Source organism: Carassius auratus, unplaced genomic scaffold (genome assembly GCF_003368295.1).
Source record: "Carassius auratus strain Wakin unplaced genomic scaffold, ASM336829v1 scaf_tig00022246, whole genome shotgun sequence".
Classification (NCBI taxonomy): Eukaryota; Metazoa; Chordata; class Actinopteri; order Cypriniformes; family Cyprinidae; genus Carassius; species Carassius auratus.
The window spans coordinates 55,035-79,192 of record NW_020525172.1 but is presented as its reverse complement, the minus strand read 5'-3'; the positions used below and the strand labels follow the sequence as shown (position 1 = coordinate 79,192).

The 24,158-nt window shown below is 40.6% G+C and overlaps 1 protein-coding gene across 1 annotated transcript; it reads right to left on the bottom strand.

Annotated features, from left to right (window-relative positions):
• Positions 1–3,129: 3,129 nt before the first annotated feature.
• Positions 3,130–22,037, bottom strand: LOC113077317 (carcinoembryonic antigen-related cell adhesion molecule 1-like). The gene is made up of 9 exons (XM_026249740.1): positions 21,908–22,037; positions 18,450–18,773; positions 18,006–18,332; positions 17,520–17,843; positions 17,072–17,401; positions 11,527–11,640; positions 11,388–11,425; positions 4,220–4,278; positions 3,130–4,012 (listed from the first exon to the last, which is right to left on the bottom strand). Exons 1-8 carry the CDS (start codon positions 21,957–21,959, stop codon positions 4,243–4,245), a joined length of 1,545 nt encoding a protein of 514 aa, XP_026105525.1. The 5' UTR covers positions 21,960–22,037; the 3' UTR covers positions 3,130–4,012; positions 4,220–4,242.
• Between the last annotated feature and the right edge of the window lie 2,121 nt (positions 22,038–24,158).

Below are 24,158 nucleotides of genomic sequence, written 5' to 3'. Positions count from 1 at the left end.
GTTGCGTTGACAGCGTTTGGAAGCTGTGACAGCTGTGAAGGCTGAAACTGAACGAGAGCAGCAGCAGCAAGGACTCGTTCGAGCGGGGCTCGAACCCGTGTCTCCGATGGGAGGCGGATGCACTAACAAGGAGGCAGAGATATTTTAAGCAGTTTTTCCAACACACAATCGTGACCCTTTTTCGTTGGGATTGCATCATCCTTAAGAAATAAACGTTACGCAAATCCGTCGTCAAACTGGGCTTTGTTTTTAAAACAAGCATTTTAGAAATGCAGGGAACAAACACAAACACTTGCACAACTCCGTTGATGCTCTGTAAAAATAAACTCCATCCACTGGTCCCTTAATGCTGTTTTTTCTTTGGTAATCTGTGCAGGGTTGTCTTGCCCTGGCAACCAAAAACACACTCCTTTTGTGACATTTCGCGATGCTCTCGCTCTGATCAGTGATTGTCTGTGCACAGCCTTTCTCTGCTCTGCTATACGGGAGCGCACGCTCTTCCGGCAAACGTGCCCTCAGGACCCATATAAGGAAATTCCGCTCCATCTAACGTCACACAGAGCCATACTCGAAAAAATCTTTCCGAAACTTGTGACAAACCGGAAGGAGTATTTTTGGAACAGAAATACTCTTTCAAACGTACAACTTAATTTTTGAAACTTTTTCCATGTTTAGCATGGGAATCCAACTCTTTAACAGTGTAAAAAACTCAGTATGCATGAAATAGCATTTCACCCCCCCTTTAAGACTCGCTCAAAGTGTTCTGCGTAATGAAAATGTGCGCATTTGATTTGATTCAGTCGTGTTCAAATGATCACTAAACATTTGTCATACTCATGACATCTCTTTGCTTGCATGATACATTTTATTTTAGAAATTAATAATTATTTTAGTTTAACATGACAAACTTGTTCAGTGATAACTACGAAAAAAAAGATAAAAAGTCATAACGGTCTTATCAAGTAACTGTACGATGTATCCGAATGCAGATAGGAAAAATTCTGTGATTGTTACAGATACAAATACTGGCTGTTACATGAAAATTTAAATATGTAATGTCATAATTATAAAGTTTTTAAAATTTACATATGTAATTGTTGCATAAGGCTATACATTAATACGCGTTTATTGATTAAAAAAACTATTTAATGTGTTTTCATTTACAATAGCATGAACCACGAGTAGTCGAGTAACTCAAACTTTTTTTATTTAAAAAACCGACTAGAAGAAATCAGTAGTCTTGCAACCCCTATACTGTACAACAATAATTAGTATTTCATTATTGTAAAGGGGACGTTTTAGGCGATCTAGGTGTAGACGTAAAACACAATCTAACAGGTAGAAATTAAATTAGAAACATCTAAACTTTTCAGGTCGCAGCAAGTCCACCGCTGGTCATGCACATCCTTTCCCGGAACAATACTGAAAGCTAAGATGGAGAAACAGATGATAATAGCTGTACAAGGATAGCCATTTTTTAAATGAATCTATTAGCAGAGCTACTGCAAGGGATGTTTAGTGCTGGAAATCCATTTATTCTTTGCTGAAACTTCTGCGTCTTCACAGAGAGCGGGTCATGGTTGCCCAGCAACAGCAGACGCCACTGGAGCGCGAGCGCAGGCCACAGACTCATTTGGAAATAAGGAGAGCGGCGCGCCTAGCATTTCCCACACGTTTTCAGTCGCGACATCATGCAAATTTGGTTTTGTTTTTAAGGATAAATTTTTTTTTTTTTTTTTTTGCCGGATTCGGTCGAGACCAACTAAAAGACTTGGCGAGTCCAATGGCCAAGTCCGAGTGCAAATGCAACGAGTCCGAGACAAGTCCGAGACGACAGAAAAATGTCTCGAGTCCGGACTCGAGTACTACAGCCCTAATCGCACAGTCCCAGGGACGGCGAGGATATAATTGAGGCTGAGTGTGTATCGCGAGTGAGCACTGAAGAAGAAACAGTGCTGTTTTTTCAAAAAGATGTTTGTGGTATAACGCCCTAAATAACACCTCAAAGGAACTTCAGTTTTTTTTTTTCATATCAACTTTACATTTGGAGCATAACTTTTTTAGACATAAGGCTTTAAGTTTATACCAATTTTAGATTAAAACCTGTTATGTACAATATTTATAATAAATAAAATCATGTAAAATTAAAGTGCATATTATTTACAGTACATTTAAACTTGAATCACTTTTTTATTTATTCTACTTTTGCAATAATCTGCTGATTTTCTTCTTTAAAAAGAGACCAACCTCTATCTAAGGCTATATTCCAAAGTGTTCATAAATTACAAAAATAAATAAATAAAGTTTGGATAGTGCTCTTTCATGCCTGTTTAAAAAAAATGGGGGGTGACAGTTAAAGAGTTAAGTTGTATTCCTGTTTCCTGTCACATGTTTGTGGTAGTTTTTCTTGTTCAGTCCCTGATTGTTATTTACTGTATCTTTTCCCAACATTGTTAGTTTCTACTATGTGTTTCCTGTGTTTATTCTTGGCTCATATCCTTCTGGCTGTTTTACTCTTATTCACTGGTGCTCTAATGCTAGATTTTCTCCAAAGTTGTTCTGATGAAGAAACAAACTGTGGATAGATGAGTTTTAATTTCCATGTGAAATATTCCTTTAAGCGTGCTTAAACACCCTTCAGTTGCTTAATTTACCAGTAAAAAGTTTATTTAGCATCCAGTAACAGTTATGAAAATATATAACAAGATAACACATATTTGGCATTTGATAGCTGCGTCTCTCCACTGTGTCTTTCAGTGACAGTTGTTGCAGGTTCAAATCCTGATATTAAGACTTTGATCAAGGACACAATGGTGAAATGTCATGGATCAACCTTGGCAGGATTTGAACCTTTAACAATAAATTTATGACACCACAAAAAGACAAAAGCACAAAGCTTAACTTTATATAAAAGGATTTTTGCTGAAAACAGCTGTTTTAATTAAAGTACAGTGAATCTTGGGAACAACAGCATGCTGGCGTTTTCATCGGGGATCTTCCTGTTTGTCAAGTTTTTTAAAGGTGCTAAAGTTATCTTTAGAATTTTCGTATTAGCAACTTTACAATTCTATCTGAACTGTAGAACTGTAAAGTTGCTAATACGAAAATTCTAAAGATAACTTTAGCACCTTTAAAAAACTTGACAAACTGAAAGAAAACTCAGGTACTCTTTGTACTATTGGAATTAATATTTTTCTCTGTTTCTTAACAAGAAACCAACATGTTGTTTGATTCTGTCTGTTTTTGTTCTTTTTCTGATAGACTGTATGGCCTTCAAACCTTTAAACATTATGCTTTTAAAACTACTTGAACTTTTCTCACATTTTAATCAATTAGTTTGTTGTGTTTTTAGTCTAGGTAAATCCTTATATTGTCTAATGTACCTTCCTCAATCCCAACAGAAGTATAATAATAATAATTGCAGGTGTGGTCAACCAAACATCTCTGTTACAAAAATCATCTATAGCATCTTGCAAGCATAGCTATTGGGCTGCCCTGTGTTAACCACACAGGCCACACCCCCATGTTAATATAGCAAAACAGCACAGCTAGTTAGATGTTCCATTTTGCAACCTTGTTGAAAAATGCATCACCTTCCTTTTTCCATCTTCTGCACAGTATAGCACATAACAACTTATAGCTATGGAGGTATACTAGGTGTGAACAAAAACATACATTTGAAACTCTTATCTTCTCTTTTGCTGGAGCTTTAATTCATAGCTGATCATTTGTAATGATTCAAGTAATCTGTTAATGATTGAAGCTCCAGACTGATCCTGTTATAGTCAGACATCTCTTTTATCAGTTTCATTATTCTTTTATTCAATGTTTCCTGTTTCCGCATCAATTTTATTACAGTTCTCAATTTGAAGTCCATATGGTGCTGATGTTCCAGTTTTCTTCTTTGTTCGGCGACACTTCTCCACTTTTGCTTGCTTTATGGTTTTTCTGATTTCTTCCACTTGTAGCCCTTGAGTGATGTGATCACCAAAGCCAACATTTAATTTACCTCCTTCACAATTTAAAAAAAAAAAAGAAAAGAAATCAGGCAATTTTTTTTTTTATAATAATGAACTGAATTATAGCAAATTAGTTTGAATTTTAATTAGCTGAATTTTGTATCACTGGTATCAGTACTGAAGACTGAAATCTTGGTGTTGTGACACTATTGGTTTCCCAATCCAAGTATCAACATAATAAAGTTTCTGTGATGTCTTACGTGCAGCTCAGGTTCAGTCAGATTCATTGGCAGGAGTCATCATTGGGGTCTTTTTCCATCTTCAAGGAAACAGATTCACAGAAATTAAAACAAATGAACAGGATTGATGTTTGAGCTGCACAAACACAAAAATGCTTGAACATTGATTAAAATGAACAATTCCAAAAGAATTAGAATATTTCTATAAAGTATAGCTGACAAATAGTAATAAAAGAATTATTTATTGTGACTTCTTATTTTGAATTTGCTAATCTGTATGAATCTTTCCTAAACAGCCTGCACATTTCACTAGTTCACGCTTACATATAATTAACTGAGGTATGGTATGTGTATTTGGCGTGCTGTCCGGGGAAGGGCTCCGAGTTCGGGAATGGCCCGAACCTAGAGTACCCCCCCTTCCCCGTCTATTTATAAAATGAACTCGAAGTGAGGAGATGGGGTGGAGGAGGGATGCTGATAAACCGTCAATGGATAGAGGTAAGTCAGCGATATTTATACTATGGGATTGATTACTTGATTATGGTCCACCTGTGTTGATTAGGCTAAGTATCTGATGCGCTCCTCCCGAATCTTATTAATAAAATTTCATTTAAAATGCTTAAAGCAGTGGCCGGCAACAGGCGACAGCAACAGTTACTCACAATCAGAGTAATGTGAGCAGAGCAGTGTGATTTTAACTGGAGCAACGAGAGGATATTTTAAAAGTCAGAGCGTGGTTTTCACTTGCTCCAAGTGCGCTCCAACACGAGTGCAATTCATGCCAACAGCCCGTAATATAACTGCATATTTATCAAGAATGCACGTCCTTCTAGAAATTCTCAGCATATTTGAAGCATCTTTATATTCACTTGGTATCATTTAAACTTTTAGCTGAGATCAGCAGAAATGACTGAATAGTTGAACATTTGAGTTGTCTTGAATGGATAGTCCACTAAAAAATGTAAATTATGTCATGGTTTACTCACCCGCATATTGTTCCAAACCCATTTTGAATGAATTTGATTCATCTTCAAACAAAAGTATATATTTTTGATATTCCTTCATCGTTTTTGTCTATCCATTGGAAGTCGAAGCAGTCTTTATTTTCAAGCTTCAAAAAGTTTTTAGTATAGACACATAATAAAACAACCTTGGTTCAAGCTTCTCAGTTAATGTGTCACAAATCCAGTCTATGAACTTTCGTTAATTCACCATCAGAGATCATCATCAACCACACAGACTCTCACACCACACAGTATACCCTGGACTACATTTCCCAGCCGCCATTTCAATAATCACACCATACACCAGAGACCAATTACACACACACACACACACAGCTACAATCAATCAGATCAGACACACTTTATAAGCATTAGACTTCCTCTCTTATACTGCCGAGTATTTTTCTGTGTACATCCCTTTTCTAATGATAGCTGCGATACATAAGCCTTTCCGAGTTCGTTCTCTCAGTCTTGTTTTTGATTCTAAATTTCCATAGTCTTATCTTAGTTTCTAGTTTTCAAAATTATATATGGATACTGAATTACCCCTCTTGCTTAGCCATCTGGATACTTGCCCTAGGATTATTCTTATGTCTTGCCCCCTATATACCTGTTTTCCAGTGTTTGACCCATGCCTGTTATGTCCAATAAAATCTTTCATATGGATCTACTCATCTCACGTCTCTGTCACTGCGTTACATGAGGTTTGTGTCTTCTTTAGAAGACTTAAACGAAACCACTTTATGGATGAACTTGTGTTTAAACTTAATATTGATTGGCTGGACTTTCAATGGATTGACAAAATGATGAGAGTTTTAAAAAACATCTGTCATGGAAACTGTCATTAATTACTTACCCTCATGTTTTTCTGAGCCCGTAACCCTTCATTCATCTTCACATCACAAATTAAGATATTTTTAAAGAAATCTAAGAGCTCTCTGACCCTCCATAGACAGCAGCACAACTGAAATGTTCCCAGACCCAGAAACATAGTAAGGACATTGTAACATTTGTCTGTGACATCAGTGGTTCAATCTAAATTTAACAAAGTTACGAGAATTCTTTTTGTACACAAAAGAAACAAAAATTACAACTTTAGTCAACCATTCTTATTCTCCAAATCACACCTTCCATCATTATCAAGAGTACCTCTGCATGTAATCAGCGTATGCGAGCTGATGTAGAACACACATGCGCTGAGCCTTGTTTACATGCAGAGGAACACACTTGCATGCATTGTTATACTCTATAATGGCAGTCTAGGGTGACGGGAAGGAGAATAATTGTTAATTAAAGTTAACCTTTTTGCTTTCTTTGCACAAAAAAAATATTCTCATAGCTTCATAAAAATCTAATTCTCATGGAGTGTTCCTCACAACGTTTCTAGACCTGGTAACATAACAGTTGCCTTGCTGTCTAGGGAGTGTCAGAGAGCTCACAGAATTCATTGAAAGTATCTTAATTCCTCTTCTGAAGATGAACGACGGTCTTACGGGTTTGGAACGACATGGGGTGAGTAATTAATGACAGAATATTAATGTTTGGGTGAACCTTCTATACAAATTAAATTCAAGCTCTAAAACATTCAGCTTATTCCTGCTGATAAACATCTCGATGCTGCACTGCTCAGCACAGTACATCTTATTCATGACCAGCAGTGAATAATGTGTGTAACACGTCGATAGAATTGACCCGGTGGTAATATAGCCTCAATTGATGACATCATCGGGGCGCGCGCCTGCAACATGGGGCTATAAAAAGTAGGGATGCACCGAATCCAGATTTTTGGGGTTCGGCCAAATACCGAATCCACTGTTTAAGATTCGGCCGAATCCGAAACCGAATCCCACTCGCATCCCTATTCCATTAACACAGTAAAACACATTAATGAAGTAAACAACATCCACAGCAATGTACTTTTCATTTTATTTTATTTTAACTGTAAAAAAGAAAAAAGAAAAAAAAACAAGCTTATGCTAACCCAAGTAAACAACCAAAAATGTTTGGTGACAACAGAAATGAATGTAATTGAACATTAACTCAATAAACATGGATAGTAGGCTGTTTAGTTTTCGTTTATAACAGTAGGATAGGCTACGGTTAGAACAGTAGCCAAATATTACGGAAAATATTACGGAAGTTCTCACACATCTCCTGCATCATAATTAAATTAACGTAAAACCTCTAATCTTTCAGATGAAATGAGAGTTTAATTTTAAAAAAATAAGAAACAAGACACACTGCATTAACAGGTGAAAGCCGGTTGCGAGTGTGGGAATTAATGTCCCCAGCAGTACTGGAAAGTCGTTCACTGGGCACAGAGGTAGATTTTTGCCATTTTTGCCAGCAGTGGAAATCGCTGCTGGTTTGTCTTTCACCACTGAAGAGGTTCCTTTCTAAGAGGAATCAAAGGCTCACCGAAAAATACGGTATAAATCGTCCCAGCCGCTCAAGATTCCTGAACAGTTTAGTTTAATTCTGGATTCGGTGCATCCCTAATAAAAAGATAAGGCACAGGTGCATCAACAGGTCTTTTGTCTGCAGATCATTCTGTGCATGTGTGCGTCAGGAAAATTCTTCTCGTCGGCTACAGATCTTCGTAGGATGAGTCAACGAAATGTAAGTGTTGTGTTCCTCCATGCTCTCGTCCTATGTATGAGCTGGATACACGTTTACTGTTTTGTGGGGGAAGAGCACGCCGTTCTGGCATTTAGAGACGGGCGAATGCGAGCATTGCGTACTGCTCTCAGTGAAGATGCTTCGTCCATGTCTGAACTATTTTCAGACTGCACCCACCCTTTCATCGGAGGGCTCTCATGCGGATTTGTCCCTTTAGCTTGCGGGGTCACCGGATCCGCGCATCCTCTCTCGTGATCTCGAAGTGCGCTCTGGTGCTTCTTCGGGTCACGAGGAGGATAATATATCTCTTGGGTCTTCAGACCATGAGCAGCCCACCTCTGAGCATTCCTCTCGCGAGAGGAAATCGGTTAAGGAACTGCTTGAGGTGGTTACTCGCGCGGTGGTCAGTTTGCAGCTTTGACTGGCCATGCGAACAAGAGACCCCCAAACGTAGTAAGCTGGAGGATAGGTTTCTGTCGGGTGGTAGGAGAGAGCGACCACAACATCAGTCTCTCCCCTTTTTCGAGGACCTCCATGATGAGCTATCGAAGTCATGGAGCAAACGGTATACTTCCCGCATCTTTGTGCCCTCGACTTTGACTTTTTTAACTGTCGTGGATTCAAAGTTATGGGGGTATTCGGAGATGCCACGGGTTGAAGAGACGCTTGCAAGCAATCTCTCGCCCGAGTCTGCATCCTCGCTTACACAACCTACTCTCCCACTAAGCCTTGTAAAATAACATCATTGCTATTGGGTAAAGCTTACCAAGCTGCAGGTGTAGGTGCTGCACTGCACACTATGGCTGTGTTACAGGCTTACCAGGCTGACCTATTGAAGGACTTGAGTGTGAGCGGTACAATCGACGAGGAAGCGTTCGCTGAGCTGATGATCGATGTCAGCTTTAGTCAGCACGGAGAGCCATCTGTGGCTTAATTTGACAGGCATTAAAGAGAGGGAACATTTGTTTCTTTTAGACTCTCCTATTTCTTCATCATGCCTGTTTGGCAATTTGGTTAATACAGTTGTCAAAAGGTTTAGGGAGGTGAAGAAACATGAAGAAATGTTCAAGAGGTTAAGAAGCAGAGCGTGGTGAACCATGCTCCCCCTTTTAGGGACTGGGGACAGGTTCGCCATGCTCAGCAACCTCCCAGGCCAGACATCAGGACTGTCCTTGATAAGAGGAGGAAGTCCTGACTCTCTGGCGCCCTTGCTGGTGGGGGTAGTCCCTCACGGGATGGTGTGCACTGGAGAGCTTTTCGCCCCACCCCGTCCCGCCCCGTTACCCTCACAAAACTCCTCCATCCCCGCCACTTTGTGTGATTCGGGGGGAGGTGGTTTCCACCAAGGTATTAGATAAAAACAGGAGATCGTTCTGCAAACCCTGTCAGTGTTTCGGGGCACAGCAATCTCCGGCGAGCGATTCTCTCAGTTACCCCCTGAAAACTAGCAGTGCTAAGAGGCTGGCTACCTCTCTACGGAGGTCTCTAGAGCAGCTAGCACAGTTTGTCACACGCTTCAGGGTACTGAGCTAGTGGCTCTGGGCACACAAGGAAGCGGTTGCTGAGCTTCACCGAGACATGAATTTGTCTCATGGGGAGGGGTCGTCCCCTGTCATTACACCGCTTCAGGGCACAGAGCGAGTGTCTCTAGACGCACAAGGGAGCGTTCGCCCCTTCCCCGTTACCCTCACAAAACCCCTCCATCCCTGCCATTTCTTGTGCATCAGGGAGTGGTGGTTTTTCATTAAGATGTTAGATGTTCCAGTGTTTCCTGCCGTTGTTCAGGACACGGAACATATAACATCCCCTTAAAAGGAAGTGTTAAAATTTTTACCACTCTCAGAGAGTCTGGCAGTGTGGAACATCTGGCGGGCATTTCTGCGGGGGTATTGAGCACAGTACGTATGTAATACAGGATCCAATTTATTCGTCAACCTCCACGTTTCAACGGCGTGGTCTCCACTTCCGTGAAACCAGAGCTGATCCAGGTACTGTCTAGAGCTACAGACTCTTCTGGGCAAAGAGGCCATAGAACATGTTCCTCATCCAAGGAAAGAGTCAGGCTATTATAGCAGATACTTCCTGGTTCCCAAAAAGGGTGGGGGAGTGCGCTCAATCTTGGGTCTTCGAGCAGATGCCTCCCTGATGGGCTGGGGAGCGGTCTTGGATGATCACCCAGCTCAAGGGGAATGGGGGGGGGGTCATCAGCTCAATTGGCACATCAATTGCCACATCAATTGCCTCGAGCTGATGGCCGTATTCCTTGCTGTGAAATAGTTCCTCCATCATTTGAGGGGCTGTCATGTCGTAGTATGGGTGAAACAGAATTGGAAAAAAAAATTACGAAGTAGAGGTGGATCTCTTCACCCTCCATTAGACCATGCTATATCCTTTACTTCTCTCTGAAGTCACCCAACCCCCCCACCTGGGTCTGGATGCAATGGCGCACACATGGCCCAAAATGTGCCTGTATGTGTTTCCTCCAGTCTCCCTGCTCCTGGGAGTCCTAGCCAGAGTTCACCAACAAAAGTCTTGCCTCTTGCTGATAGCACCACGTTGGCCGAACAGAGTATGGTTCTCAGGGATAATATCTCTCCTCGATGGCTCGTCTTGGGCGATTCCAGAGAGGAGGGACCGTCTGTCTCAGGCATTGGGCAAGATATTCCATCCCAGGCCCCACCTGTGGAATCTTCATGTTTGGTCCCTGAAGAACACAGGTCTTTCGCCGGATGTTATTAATACAATTCTTAGTTCTAGGGCTTCCTCCACCAGACATCTCGAGGGTCTGGTTGAAACCCCCTTTGAAACGTTAGAATCAGCGTATGATAAGACTTCTGACTCTTTGTGATGCGGCAGGTTGGTCCTGGCCGCACACATTCATAAGATTTTATAGTTTGGATGTCCATGCTACTCTGGGCTATCATGTCCTTGAGTCAACATCACAAGCTAATGTCTGAGGCTTTCTTGTGGTTTGATAGTACACCTGCACAACCTTAGGGGTCCAGACATTTTTCAAGCACGGTGGCATGGGTATTCTCGTTCCCAATGCGCTGAGCAGTGCAGCATCGACTGAAGCTTTCAAAAGGGAATGTTCCCGGTTACTTAACTCTAACCTTGTTCCCTAAGAAAGTGGAACGAGATGCTGTGCTGCATTGCCGTACTGAATATGTCCCAGGACTGCTCTTCAGACATAAATTCCTGTTGATGCACCTGTGGCATATCTATTTATAGCCCCGTGTTGCGGGCGCGTGCCCCGATGATGACATCAACCGACGCTATATTACCACCGGGTCAATTCTATCGACGTGTTACAAACATTATTCACAGCTGGTCATGAATAAGACATTTCCCAATGCGCTGAGCAGTGCAGCATCTCCTTCCTCTTTCTCAGGGAACAAGGTTACAGTCAAGTAACCGGGAACGTTTTCTTTGCTTACAAAAAGTGTTCTAGGTTTTAAAGGTTTGGAACGACATGGGGGTAAATGATTAATGACAAACTTTCATTTGGGTTCATTTTCCTCATACGGTTTATCTATCTTGTCGAGTTTTACAGTGTAGTATCTTACCTGACTACTGAACTGCATCACCATGTCTGTAACATTGTCTGTAAACAACAAAAAGTCAATTAAACTCATAAATTACTTTGGTAAATCAAATATTTTCACATTTTTAATCATGTTAAAACCATCTGTATGTCATACTCACTATGTTGTCCTGCCTGACGTTTGCGATAGTAAATCACACCAGCAGCAACAACTGCAGCTACACCAACACATAGGACTACTATTCCTGCTACAGCGGCTGAAGACAGACCTGAATCTGAAACCGACAGACAGTAATTATTATTTTTTGAGTCAGTAATCAATTTTAACACTGTGTCTTCACCAAACCATTGTCATGTCAAATGCATGAAAATCCAACCGACCTTCTGGTGTGTTCAAGTCATGCCAGATACATCGTATTTACGAGTTAAATGCACATGAATGCCACCACAAAGTCGTAAATACGAGTGGGAAACTTTCTGAGTAGGGAGCATGTAAATGAGAAACATGGCAGAATCGATGGATGCAGCATCTGTTGTTGATGGTAAATTTGTGTTGAAATCAATATTTTAGTTGTTTAAAAAAAATTGGTTACATTCTTGTTATGCAGCTAGTTAATTAACTTATTAAATCATTAATCAAATTATTAAATCATTTTTGAACCTACAGGTGAAAAACGTCTCAGGTTACGAATGTAACCATGGTTCCCTGAGAGGGAACGAGACACTGCGTCCTCTGAAGGGACACTATGGGGAACACCTCGTTGTGACCCGTGTCTGAAGCATACTTTGAAAAACGCCAATGTGTTGGCCGGCGACAGCCTCTGACGTCGCTACCGGCGCAACTATAAATACGTGCCCGTAGGACCCGTCACTTATCTTCTTCGTGAAGCTTGCATCCGAAGCATGGCAGGGAGCTAGAGGACGCAGTGTCTCGTTCCCTCTCAGGGAACCATGGTTACATTCGTAACCTGAGACGTTCCCTGTCAAGGGAACTTCGAACTGCGTCCTCTGAAGGGACACTATGGGGAACAGTATACCCACGCCGCCATGCTGAGGGGAGTGCAGGCCAGAATCAGGGCAAACACTAAGTACCAACTCTACCATTTCACCGGGAGTCACCACTGGGACGGTTCGACGGCTGTCCATGGCATTATCCCTTATGGCCAAAGGCCTAAGCTACATACCCAACTTACCTGAAGGGCCTCGGCCCGGGGTAGAGCTGAAGGCTTGGAATCACGAAAGATTCCTTTAAAGGGATATGGCTAAGAACTTAGCACTGTTTATTACCAAGTCTTGCATGTCACAAAGGAGGGGCTCTCGTGGCACTCTGATAGAGCAGCTCGTAGATGGAATGGCCCGGGAGCAGAGCAATTGGAGGACGGAATGTACAGATGAAGCCTCGGCCACGCATGTACCATGGCGTCCAGCCCCAATGGAGCTGGATGAGTCAGAGGAAGCCAGAGGGGATAGTGCGACGCTCTCTTGAGCCGCAAAACCGATCCACCCAGGTCTGGCCAACCTCTCTAACTCTACTTCAACACCTTGGTGCGAAGGCGCCATTCCCCGAGCCTCAGCCCCTGCCTCAGCAGGATGTCTGCTCTCACAGTGCGTCTCAAAACAGTATGTAGTACTGGAGCGCTCTGATGAAAAAACCGAGAATTCAGTCTCCCATGAGAGGAGGACTCCGAGCTCCGAGCAGCATGCTCATAGGCGACCCTTTTAGAAAAGGGGAGCACTGCTAAACTACCGCGAGAATTGCCCACACAGCCCCCCATGTTGAGGGGCGGTGCTTGAGGTGTATAAAAAATACACACTGGTTGGATGAAGCCCAAGGAACCCCGGGGCTAATCATCTTGAGAAAGGGAACAAAGCGGAGCGCGTAACCCTTACCGTACAGGATTTTAGAAAGTGCGCAGAGCCTTGCGTGCACACTTACCACTTACGTGGATTCGAGACAGTGCGCAAAGTGTTCACGTGCACACTGACCACCATGTGGTTTTGAGAGAGTACAAAGGCTTAGCGTGTGTACAGAAAAGTTACCTGACAACCACTGTATGTGGGAGCTCACCTTCAGAGAGACCTGTGAAGCCTACTATCTGATAACCACAATATGTGGGAGTTCACCTACAGAGAGGCCTAGAGAGGCCTACTACCTGTTACCAGATAACCACCTCAGTGGAAGGTAATATGGAACTCGACTCCAGGGAGGCCTGGTGAGGCCTACTACCTGACAACCACAAACCGTGGGAGCTTGTTTTTTAGTGGAAACGCACAGCATGTGGGAGCTAAATCTCCAGGGAGGCCTGGTGAGGCCTACTACCTGACAACCACAGTATGTGGGAGCTCGCCTTCAGAGAGACCTGGTGAAGCCTACTATCTGAAAACCACAATATGCTATTTAGTGGAAACGCACAGTATGTGGGAGCTAAATCTCCAGGGAGGCCTGGTGAGGCCTACTACCTGGCAACCACAATATGCGGGAGTCCACACAGCCCCTCATGTTGATGGAAGTGATGCTTGGGGTATATAACAAATACACACTGGTTGAATGAAGCCCAAGAAACCTTGGGGCAAATCATCTTAAGAAAGGGAACGAAGCGGAGCGTGTAACCCTTACCGTACAGGATTTTAGAAAGTGCGCAGTGCCTTGCATGCACACTTACCACTTACGAGGATTTGAGACAGTGCGCAAAGTGTTCACGTGCACACTGACCACCATGTGGTTTTGAGACAGTACACAGGCTTAGCGTGTGTACAGAAAGGTTCCTAAGCATCGCAGAGGTGCTGGATCGCACGGGAGAGGCGAGCTCCAAACCTCAAGCGAGGGCAGCATCACCTGAGGCAGTACATACAGAAGGACTCCGTAACTACCACCTCCCCGGATGCGCCAAGCGGCCAGGCGGCCCCTCAGGGTGACCTGGCCGGATATCCATGAAATTCCCTGCAGTGCTGTGCCAGTTCTGACGATCAGCCAGGCTCCTCGGGAGGGGTGTGGGACGAGCAACCGCAGAGCGCTTGCTTCCCGCACGTGGAACTCGCTCCGCGGTGGGTGTCGCGCCCTGGGGGGGCGGACCCACGCGGCACAGCCGCCTGCCGAAAGCGTGTGATCGTGGCCAGAGCACAAGGCTGGAACTGAGCACTGTAAAGGAAACTCACAGAGTCTGTTAGAAGACATAACCACCAGCAACATAACACCCATAAGCAGAAAGGGTTACATACTCACCCACCCTCCTGTACTGGAGTCCCGCTTTACGGGGCGCCCCCTTTTGGTCCGGACCGTCAGTAAGGTGGTCACTATGAAAATAGGACCAACCAAAAACATAACAGGTCCAGGACAGGAGACTGTTATGTGAGAAACTTTCCACCTAACCATGATCAGGTGGAGCGCTGGTGGCTACAGGGGAATTAGGCAGGGGAGAAATGAAACAGAATTTAAAAACATCCAAAAGGAAGGGACGAACTCCTAGGTATCGCTCTGATCCGGACGAGAACACTGCCCTGTCTGAATCACATCCCTCAGACCCTGCTTACCTCTCCGTGACCCGCGATTCCTCTTGCCCCTGCCCTCAGGTGGGGGAGGAGCGTGAGCCGCGACACTAGCCTTCTGCGCCCATCTTCGATCCTCAGATCGAGATGGGCCAGGACCCCTTTGTTGTTCGGGCTCTGCTGCTGCGTATGATTTACCATTTAAGCGGGATGTATCCTGGAAGGGCTTAGATGGCAAAGAGGGAGATTTTAGAGAGGATGTTCCCCCCCCTGAGAGATAGCAAGCCAGCATCTCTTCTACAGGGGGCATCCTCTCATAGCCGTCCTCGTGCATGCCATCGATATCAGCATAACTCGTATGCTGAAACCGATGGATGCGAGAGAAAAACGGCCTCTTCCATTCCTTTTCAACTTCTGCATGTAAGTCAGGCAAGAATGGGAGGCTCACCTGGGCTGGCGGGCTATGGTCAGAAAAATAACACTCATCGAGGCTACCTCGCGATGTTACCTTTCTGGCACACTTCCATGGCAACTTTATTTATTTTTATTTTTATTTTATTTTATTTTATTTATTTTTTTTATTATTTTGCCGCGGCACGATCCATAACCTCTAACAGCTCTCCATACGCAGAGCAGGAGAAATGAGCAGCTCAGCCTCAGCTTCTTGACCACTCTCAAATATCTCCTGCTCTTTCTGGGTAGAACCCAGCAGAGCACTAACTTCAGTGTCAGAAAGGGTTAATGACAACGCATCTTCCTCTCGAAGTTCGCTCTCGTTTGCCGCCGGAGAGTGTGAGAGGAAAAAACTCCTCAGCGAGATCCACCTGTGATCCCCACGAGCTCATTCTCCTCCATGCCTCGGCAACGGCGGGTCCTGAGCCGCGAGATCCAGATGACAAACGAGAGCGGAGCTTTTCCACAGAAAAACGCTCGCAGTGCGCACAGATTGCCCCCTCAAGGACATTGCGCGCATGCTCTTCGCCCAAACAAGAGACGCAAAGACTGTGCTTAAACGCCTTGCTAGTGGATTCCATGATAACGATAATAGATCGCTCTTACCATTCTGGTCGTTTCTCAGATGCATGCTTCAAACAAAACAGTCAATGAAGACAAAGAAGATAAGTGACGGGTCCTACGGGCGCGTATTTATAGTCGCGCCGGTAGCGACGTCAGAGGCTGTCACCGGCCAACACATTGGCGTTTTTCAAAGTATGCTTCAGACACGGGTCACGACGAGGTTCTCCCCATAGTGTCCCTTCAGAGGACGCAGTTCGAAGTTCCCTTGACAGGGAATCTTTAGATTTACCAAATATTTTTAAAAAATGCAGAACTCACCTGATGCAAATTCTTTGCTGTTAATTTTCTATAAGCAATATAAGTTAATAAACCCTGTTGTATCTTCTTTTGAGTTATTAAAAGAAGGTACTCCGCCCTCTTGTTCCGACCAAAGTGACTTGAACACAATGTCACAATTACAATTTGTCAACTAGTAAGTGCGAATGCCCAAGGAGGATTTTAACGCAGCATTCATGTCAGAAGTTGTGCGAGTGCTTGCATCATTACAACCACATCAATACATCAGAAATAGAATGTTACATCAGTTTACTATCTGATATTTAACATCGAGCTGCACTGCGCAATGCAAAAATACATTGTTTACAGAATCATTGATTGAGATTAGTTCTATTGTCTTTAGTAGCGTTGTGTCGATTGCTTCCGGTTTAGACACCAATTTTGTCTGATGTTTTCTCTTTTTCTATTTGGTCATCAGAAGCTAAAACAGCGTCAGAACACAGTAAGCTCAGCACCGAATAATTGTCATTTCAGCATTTGAGGGGGAAAATGTTAAATGGTGACAGAAAACATGTCTATTGAGGTGAATAAGAGACCTTTTGTACTTATTTTTAAAGTCTGGAAAAGAACTTGAAAAGTCGTTTGCAATCATAGGCCATGTCACATTCTTCCAATCATTGACACTGCAAATATGCAAATAAGGTCATTAAGCCAAGGCAAATTAAGAGCAGTGCGAAACGTGAATCAAGACAACCCAAGAATGTGTTTTCACAGGGTTTAGTTTAAACTATTTCAAGAGTGGAGGGTCCAAGTCAACTTTGTCAAACAGACTACAGTGAAAGCATTTACTATCTTGATTAAAACATTTTAAACTGTTTTCTAAAACTGCTCAGTGGGAAAGGAAATAAATGGCCAAATGATACTCACTAGGGACAGTGACACTGAAGCTCTTTATGATGCTGATTCTGCTGCTGTTGATCTGTAAATGATAAATTCCAGAGTCTGTGTTTGTGATGTTTGTGATGGTCAGAGATCCAGTCTGATGATCCAGCTTCAGTCTGTCTCTGAATCTCTCATCACACTGATCATCTGTACAGATCTTACTCTGATCTCCAGGGATTTCAGCGATGAGAATGTCATTAAAGTACCACGTCATCACATCATTTGGGCTTTTAGTTTCACCAGGATCTAAAGTGACAGATTCTCCCTCCTTTATTGACTTTCTCTTAATTTCATCTCGTTCAGCAGCAGGAACATCTGTAACAAAAACCAACTTTTATCAACTTCTTTGGAATTTGAATCACTCAACAATCATCGAACAATGATTGGATTTAAAAATACAAGACTCGCTACAGTATATTAAGCAATGGCTCACCATAGACAGCAACACTGAAGATGCCGTCATTGATGTTGCTGATGCTGATAACTTGTTTATGATAAAGTCCAGAGTCTGTGTTTGTGATGTTCCTGATGGTCAGAGATCCAGTCTGATGATCCAGCTTCAGTCTGTCTCTGAATCTCTCATCACTATATTTACACTGAACATCCGTACAGATAAAACTGAGATCTTCTGTGATTTGAGCAATGCGAATGTCATTAAAATACCATCTGATCTCTTCTTGTTTGATTGTTTCAACATCAGTGTATAGAGTGACTGAATCTCCTTCCATCACTGACACACTCACTGCATCAACATAACCTGAAGAAATGAACATAACTATGAGCAAAACAAAATTATAAAATAGGAAAATGCTTTGAAAATGTCCTTTCTTATAGATCATAAAGAGACTACACATAGCTAATCAGACACCTACGAGATCAAAGATTAATATATTTTGTATCGTCACTAAATAACACTCACCAGTGACATTAACAATAAAGCTCTTTTTGATGCTAAATCTGCTGCTGATTATCAGCAGATAATAAAGTCCAGAGTCGGTGGTTCTGGTGTTTGTGATGGTCAGAGATCCAGACATATGATTCAGTTTCAGTCTGCCTTTGAATCTGACATCCGCATATAAACACTGAACATCTGTACAGATAAAACTGAAATCACCACTGATTTCAGCGATGCGAACGTCATTAAAGACCCATTTCATCAAATAATTAGTTTTTTTTACTACACCAGGATCTAAAGTGACAGAATGTCCCTCCTTCACTGTCTTCATTTTCTGTCGTTCAGGAGCATCTGAAACACAAACCAACAGCTGCTGGAGGATCTTTTTGCTGAAAACAACAAACAAACTACACGACATGAGAGAACTGTGAATATTAAAGTGATTGTATAAGGAACATAATGACTCACAATAGACAGAAACATTGAAGAGCTGAAGAAGACTGTCGCTGCTGCGGTTGATCTGTAGTTTATATTCTCCAGAGTCTGTGTTTGTGATGTTTGTGATGGTCAGAGATCCAGTCTGATTGTCCAGCTTCAGTCTGTCTCTGAATCTCTCAGTGCCATTATTACACTGAACATCTGTACAGATATAACTGAGATCTCCACTGACTTGAGCGATGCGAATGTCATTAAAATACCATCTGATCTCTTCTTGTTGGATTGTTTCAACATCAGTGTATAGAGTGACTGAATCTCCTTCCATCACTGACAAACTCACCGCATCAACATATCCTGAAGAAATTAACATAACTATAAGCCAAACAAAATTATAAAATAGGAAAATGCTGGTAAAATGTTATTTTACTACAGATCATAAGGGTTGAGAGTAGTGACATTAGTGTAAGACAGACAGATCTCATTTCACATAGTGGATCACAAAAAGCTGCTGTAGGATCTTTTTGCTAAAAACAACAAACAAACTACACGGCATGAGAGAACTGGATCAGATAAGTAACATAACTGACTCAAAATAGACATAAACATTAAAGAGCTGAAAATGACTGCTGCTGCTGCTGATCTGTAGTTTATAAAGTCCAGAGTCTGTTTTTGTGATGTTTATGATGGTCAGAGATCCAGTCTGATGATCCAGCTTCAGTCTGTCTCTGAATCTCCCGTCACACTGATCATCTGTACAGATCTTACTGAGATCTCAATTGATTTCAGCGATGAGAATATCATTAAAATACCATCTGATCTCTTCTTGTTGGATTGTTTTAATGAGAGTTCAGAGTGACTGAATTTCCCTCTGTCACAGACACTGGCACTATTTCTGTATCAACACCGAAAATAGAAAGAAATAAATTTCATAATTTTTTTCACCACCTCAATTTCATACGTTTAGTGCAAATATTTGGTCTTGTTTGATTAATACACTTGGAGATTAATTTTTTTTACGAAAATTAACTTAAGCAAGAAATTTACTTTTGCTATGGTTAAATGCACAGTGATTTCTTCCAAAGATCCAAAGGCACATTTTTTTTTCTCCATATTGTGTTGATATGGCATCTAGTAAATACACATCATTCTACATACACACAGAGAGAAAAGAAAAGTAAAGCCTTTTTTTCTTGAGTGTAGCCCATGTGGAAACTTTTGAACCAAGGGTGTGTCTGAAATCGTCCACTATGTGGGCTCCTTATCTTTCGATGCCATCCGACTATTCTTAGTCCTTGAATGGGCCCATGGAAATAATTATGAACATGGAGCCAATTTGTCTGTTCACATATTTCTTCTAAGTTCCATACAAAGTTGCATTGCAAGGGGTGGTGTAGTGGTTTATCCAATAAGAATTGTACATCCTTGTCTAGCAAACAATGGGTTTTCCTTCCTGCTACCTCAAGAGCCCTTTAAGATGTGGATAACATTTGTATAAAATGGTAATATGGGAAGGAAGTTGGACATATTAGGTCTGTCCAAACCATAGACTGTATTAAAACATGGACGTAGTGTCCATGATGTCACCCGTAGACTTCTGAAGAGCGTTTTTGAAGCTCATAGTGGGCGGAGCGGCCGTCGCCATCTTGGCAGCATGTCAACATGCGACTCTCCCGGACATTCGAAAATGCCCACCTAGCTCAACAGCAGTGTCAGCAGCGGCATTCCACCTGTCAGTCAAGTGGCCACGCCCTTAATTATGCAGAACTTTAAGGCTTAATATAATTTAAACGGATGAGTTATACAAAAAAAAAAAAAAAAAAAAAAAACACTCCCCTCACAGTTGTCATGAAGGGCAAAATTAACTATATAGACTGAAATATATATTTTTAACCTGGCTGTAAACATATTTTTTTTTCTACTGTAAAGTTGGGCATTTTAACCATAGACAGTAAAAGAAATGGACACTGCGACCCCATTGGAATCAACGGAGACAAGTGAAGTCAATTAGAAGCAAGCACTTCCTGGGGGTCAAGCATACTGAGCTGACTCAAACTGAGCTTGATGACGTATTTGTCACGTGAGCAAACTGTAAGTCTTCTAATGAATGTGAGTCAACGGAATGCGGGCTCAACGGCTAGAGAATACCCCCCTCTCACTCTGGTTTTAATTAATGGAGGGCTATAAATTACACATAGGTCGTCTCGAATGAATTCCCGCGTCACGCCAGAAGGTGGAGCCCGCAGCTGAATTTTTCATCCATACATTTATTGGATTATTACGAAAAAAGTAACAACATTTTGATGTTACGCTTAAAATTTTCACGTATGTTCACATAAAAAAAAAATACGTTTGTGTAATAAATAGTCTACACTGTTTTTCCTAACTGATTTAATTCAGATAAATAGCTAACATTAGGTAGAGCAAACATGAGTGTAGCCTAAACTATGGTGTTAGTCTATAATACAATCAACTTTTGCTCTGTTGTCATGTTATTTTTATTTTTATTTTATTTTTTATTTTTTTATAGAGCTTGTGAGACTTTAAAATTTGGTCATTAGAATAGTTGGATGATTTTTAAATAACCTCAACAACATAAGACTCAAATCCTGCCGTGCCACAGAACCACACCCACATAGGCTAGTTTTTCATTAAATTACATTATATAGCCTAGTTTATGTCACAAATCGTTTTTAACGTGCAAGGCTGTACGATTTGATATTTTTCAGCACATCGTTTGTCTTCTGTGGATATTATTAAGTCAGTATGCTTCAATTAGCCATGATCGTCCATTTTTCTGTCCCTAGCCCTTATTGAAATATTACAATTGAAAAACACAATTTTGTTATATTTTACATTAAAACAATGTGTTACTTGAACAATTAAACCTTCTTGCGCCATAAATGTGGCAATATTTGTTTTTAATTAATTATAAAGTATTCCAAGCACCACAAAAGTGCTCGTCCCCACAGCCATGTACAAAGAGAAAGTGCTTTATTTTGCGGTCAAAAACAGGGGTTTTCTCCCATTTAAAATACAATAAAGTATTCATAACTATAAAAGATATTATATAAATGGCATAATAAAATAAACAGTGGTCCCTTGGTTTTACCGCATTTGATTTTGAAATAAAAACCACACTGATGGCATTTCAAACGTTTTTTTTTTTTCATATATCAGAAATGTTCTCATTTAACTCACGATTTAATATGAAGCATTTCTTGTATTTGCATTATTTTTCCATAACAAAAAAAAAAAAAAAATCGAGAAAAAATATTTCATAAAATCTTTTAATATTGATGAACGTTACACCAGTGACAAAAATGCTGTTTTTATTTCAAAAAATGTGTTTTTGAAATAATTGTACACACACACACACACAAATGTTTAAGAAAAATTGTAACAATTGAATGTATTACAATAGTCGAGCAAAATACAATTGAATTTCAGAATAAAGTTAATAAAGGTGATATTAGACAAATTCGTCTTACCGTGCCCACGAACACACAGCAGCAAAAAGAGAAAAATAAAGACGTGCTTCATTTTCAGTTTTTGGTGAAAGACGATACAAATGCATTGAAGTAAAAACGCTCTGATGCTGGAAATGAAAGTATTTTGGGAGGCTCCCCAAACTAAACATGACGTGAACAAATTCCCCGGTTCAAAAGGTTCTGACCAACGGGGGCAAACCGACAAGATAGGTTTGCGCTTTTTGGCACGCGGCTGATCCTCCGTCGGTACACCGCAGGGGCGCCCCCCAGAGGTGGCCACGGTCACCACGGTATAAACTCTATAGGGTGGTTTGCAGTGGGTATTACTATTAATTTAAATGCAGAATGTAAATTCACAATAGTTTAAGAAGTGAAAAAAAAAAAAGGACGCAGGATGGAGTCAACAAAAAAGATTGGCCCCTTCAGAGTATCCATCACCCGTCCAAACAAAACAGTGCACGCATACATTACGTGATGATCTAGACTTGTGAACATACGCATTTATAGTGCGTTCTTTCACTGGAAATTTAGAATTACCACATTTCCAAGATATGAGGCAGAACATTTATATCTATATAATTTATAAATAGTTACTATCACACGAAGAGTGACGTTTTTTTCTCCAAAAGTCAGCATAATTACAAATTTGTTATATTTATTTATTAGACAATAAACATAACATACAATACTTACAACAATACAATTTCATCCAAAAAGATAACAATCAACAATATTGGTTTTTACAATAAACGAATAAGAGACAGATAAAATTAAAACAGAATAAATAAAAAAGAAGCGGTATCGTGTACAATAAAATCATTTAAAATAAAATTAGAAACCAATAATTTATACTACTTAAAGAAATAAACAGCATTTATTAATTCAATTTTCAATTAGCTTCAATTCTTTAGCAAATACAATTCACTACATTATTTTTGGTGCTTGGAATACTTGGAAGACTCAATATACAATTGTAAATCAGCCAAAAAAAGCCTTCAAACAAGGTCTGGAATTATTTATTCTACTTTTGTGAATATGAAATTTACCTAATAAGATCATAAGGTTCATCATAAAACTAACAGAAGCAATTTTCTAATAAAAAAATATGATAACATCTTTGAGTGTTAATTTTGATAACCAAATTTCGGTTCTAAATGTATAGATAGATCTTCCCCATTTTTTTATTATTATTATTATTAATTTTATGATAACATTCATAGAAAAGGTGTAGAATTTTTTTCTGCCTGATGATAACAAAAATAACAATTGATAACACAGCAGTGACTTCCAGGCATGGTAAAACCTCCTCTACTACTGAGTTAATAACACACGTAAACAATCATGTTTCGCCGCCGGGATCCTGCCAACATGGCGGAGAGGGTGATATCGAGGGGAGGGGCTTTCAAAGGTCAGTTTTCAATGTTTTATGTTTAAAATATCAAAACATTATCTATTCATTTGTAACTGCATGGTTAAAGTATTCCATGTCCCTCAGAGCTGCATCAAACTGTGTAAAAACATCTAAATGGCACTTCAGATGCAGCTTCTGTTTTCTCTGCATTGCAAAGATCAGTTTAGTTGATACTGGTTGCATTTGCTTGGTAACACCCCAAATGCAAGTATTTGACCTCAAATATGGTGCACACTTAAAAAAAATGGCGTAAAAAAAAAAACAATTAGGAGTCAGCTGTCAGTACAATTAGAAATAAGATATCAGCACAATAACACTCTCAGCAAAATATTGTCTAACTATCGTTATTAATAAAATCCCAGAAATCACAGGATATAATTTTTTATAGTTTTTTTTTTTTTTTTTTTTTTTTTTTTGATGTGCCACCAGAATGCTTCTGTTTGAAAATAATGACAATAATGAACCGAAAAATAGTTCTGCTGATTATTATTTAATTTTTTTCTATATTTATAAGTTTTACTTTTGCTCTCACATTTTTTGAAACCTTTGGGAAGTCTGAATTTCAAATACTTGACTTCAGTTATAGTTTTTCTGCATTACATTACTTAGTTTGGATCATTGTAAATACTCTTTCCATGGCATGCTGATATATATATATATATTATTTTTTTTTGCATACATTTATTATGTAGATCAAACAAGTCTTTGTAAAGACTACTTAATTTTTCTGTCTGTTGAAAGAATGTTTACACATAAAGTAAACTTAATTTCATTAGTTATTTTGTGTGTGTGTGTGTGTGTGTGTGTGTGATCTACATAACTTTAAGAGTTCTAAATGTC

Bases quoted from the DNA above. Each gene is read 5' to 3' on its own strand.
- LOC113077317 (XM_026249740.1), bottom strand. From the start codon at position 21,959: ATGAAGCACGTCTTTATTTTTCTCTTTTTGCTGCTGTGTGTTCGTGGG. The intron at 18,333-18,449 runs GTGAGTCATTAT...TTTGTGTTTCAG, and splicing joins CTTCAATGTTTCTGTCTATT to ATGCTCCTGAACGACAGAAA. The intron at 17,402-17,519 runs GTGAGCCATTGC...TTTTTGTTACAG, and splicing joins CTTCAGTGTTGCTGTCTATG to ATGTTCCTGCTGCTGAACGA.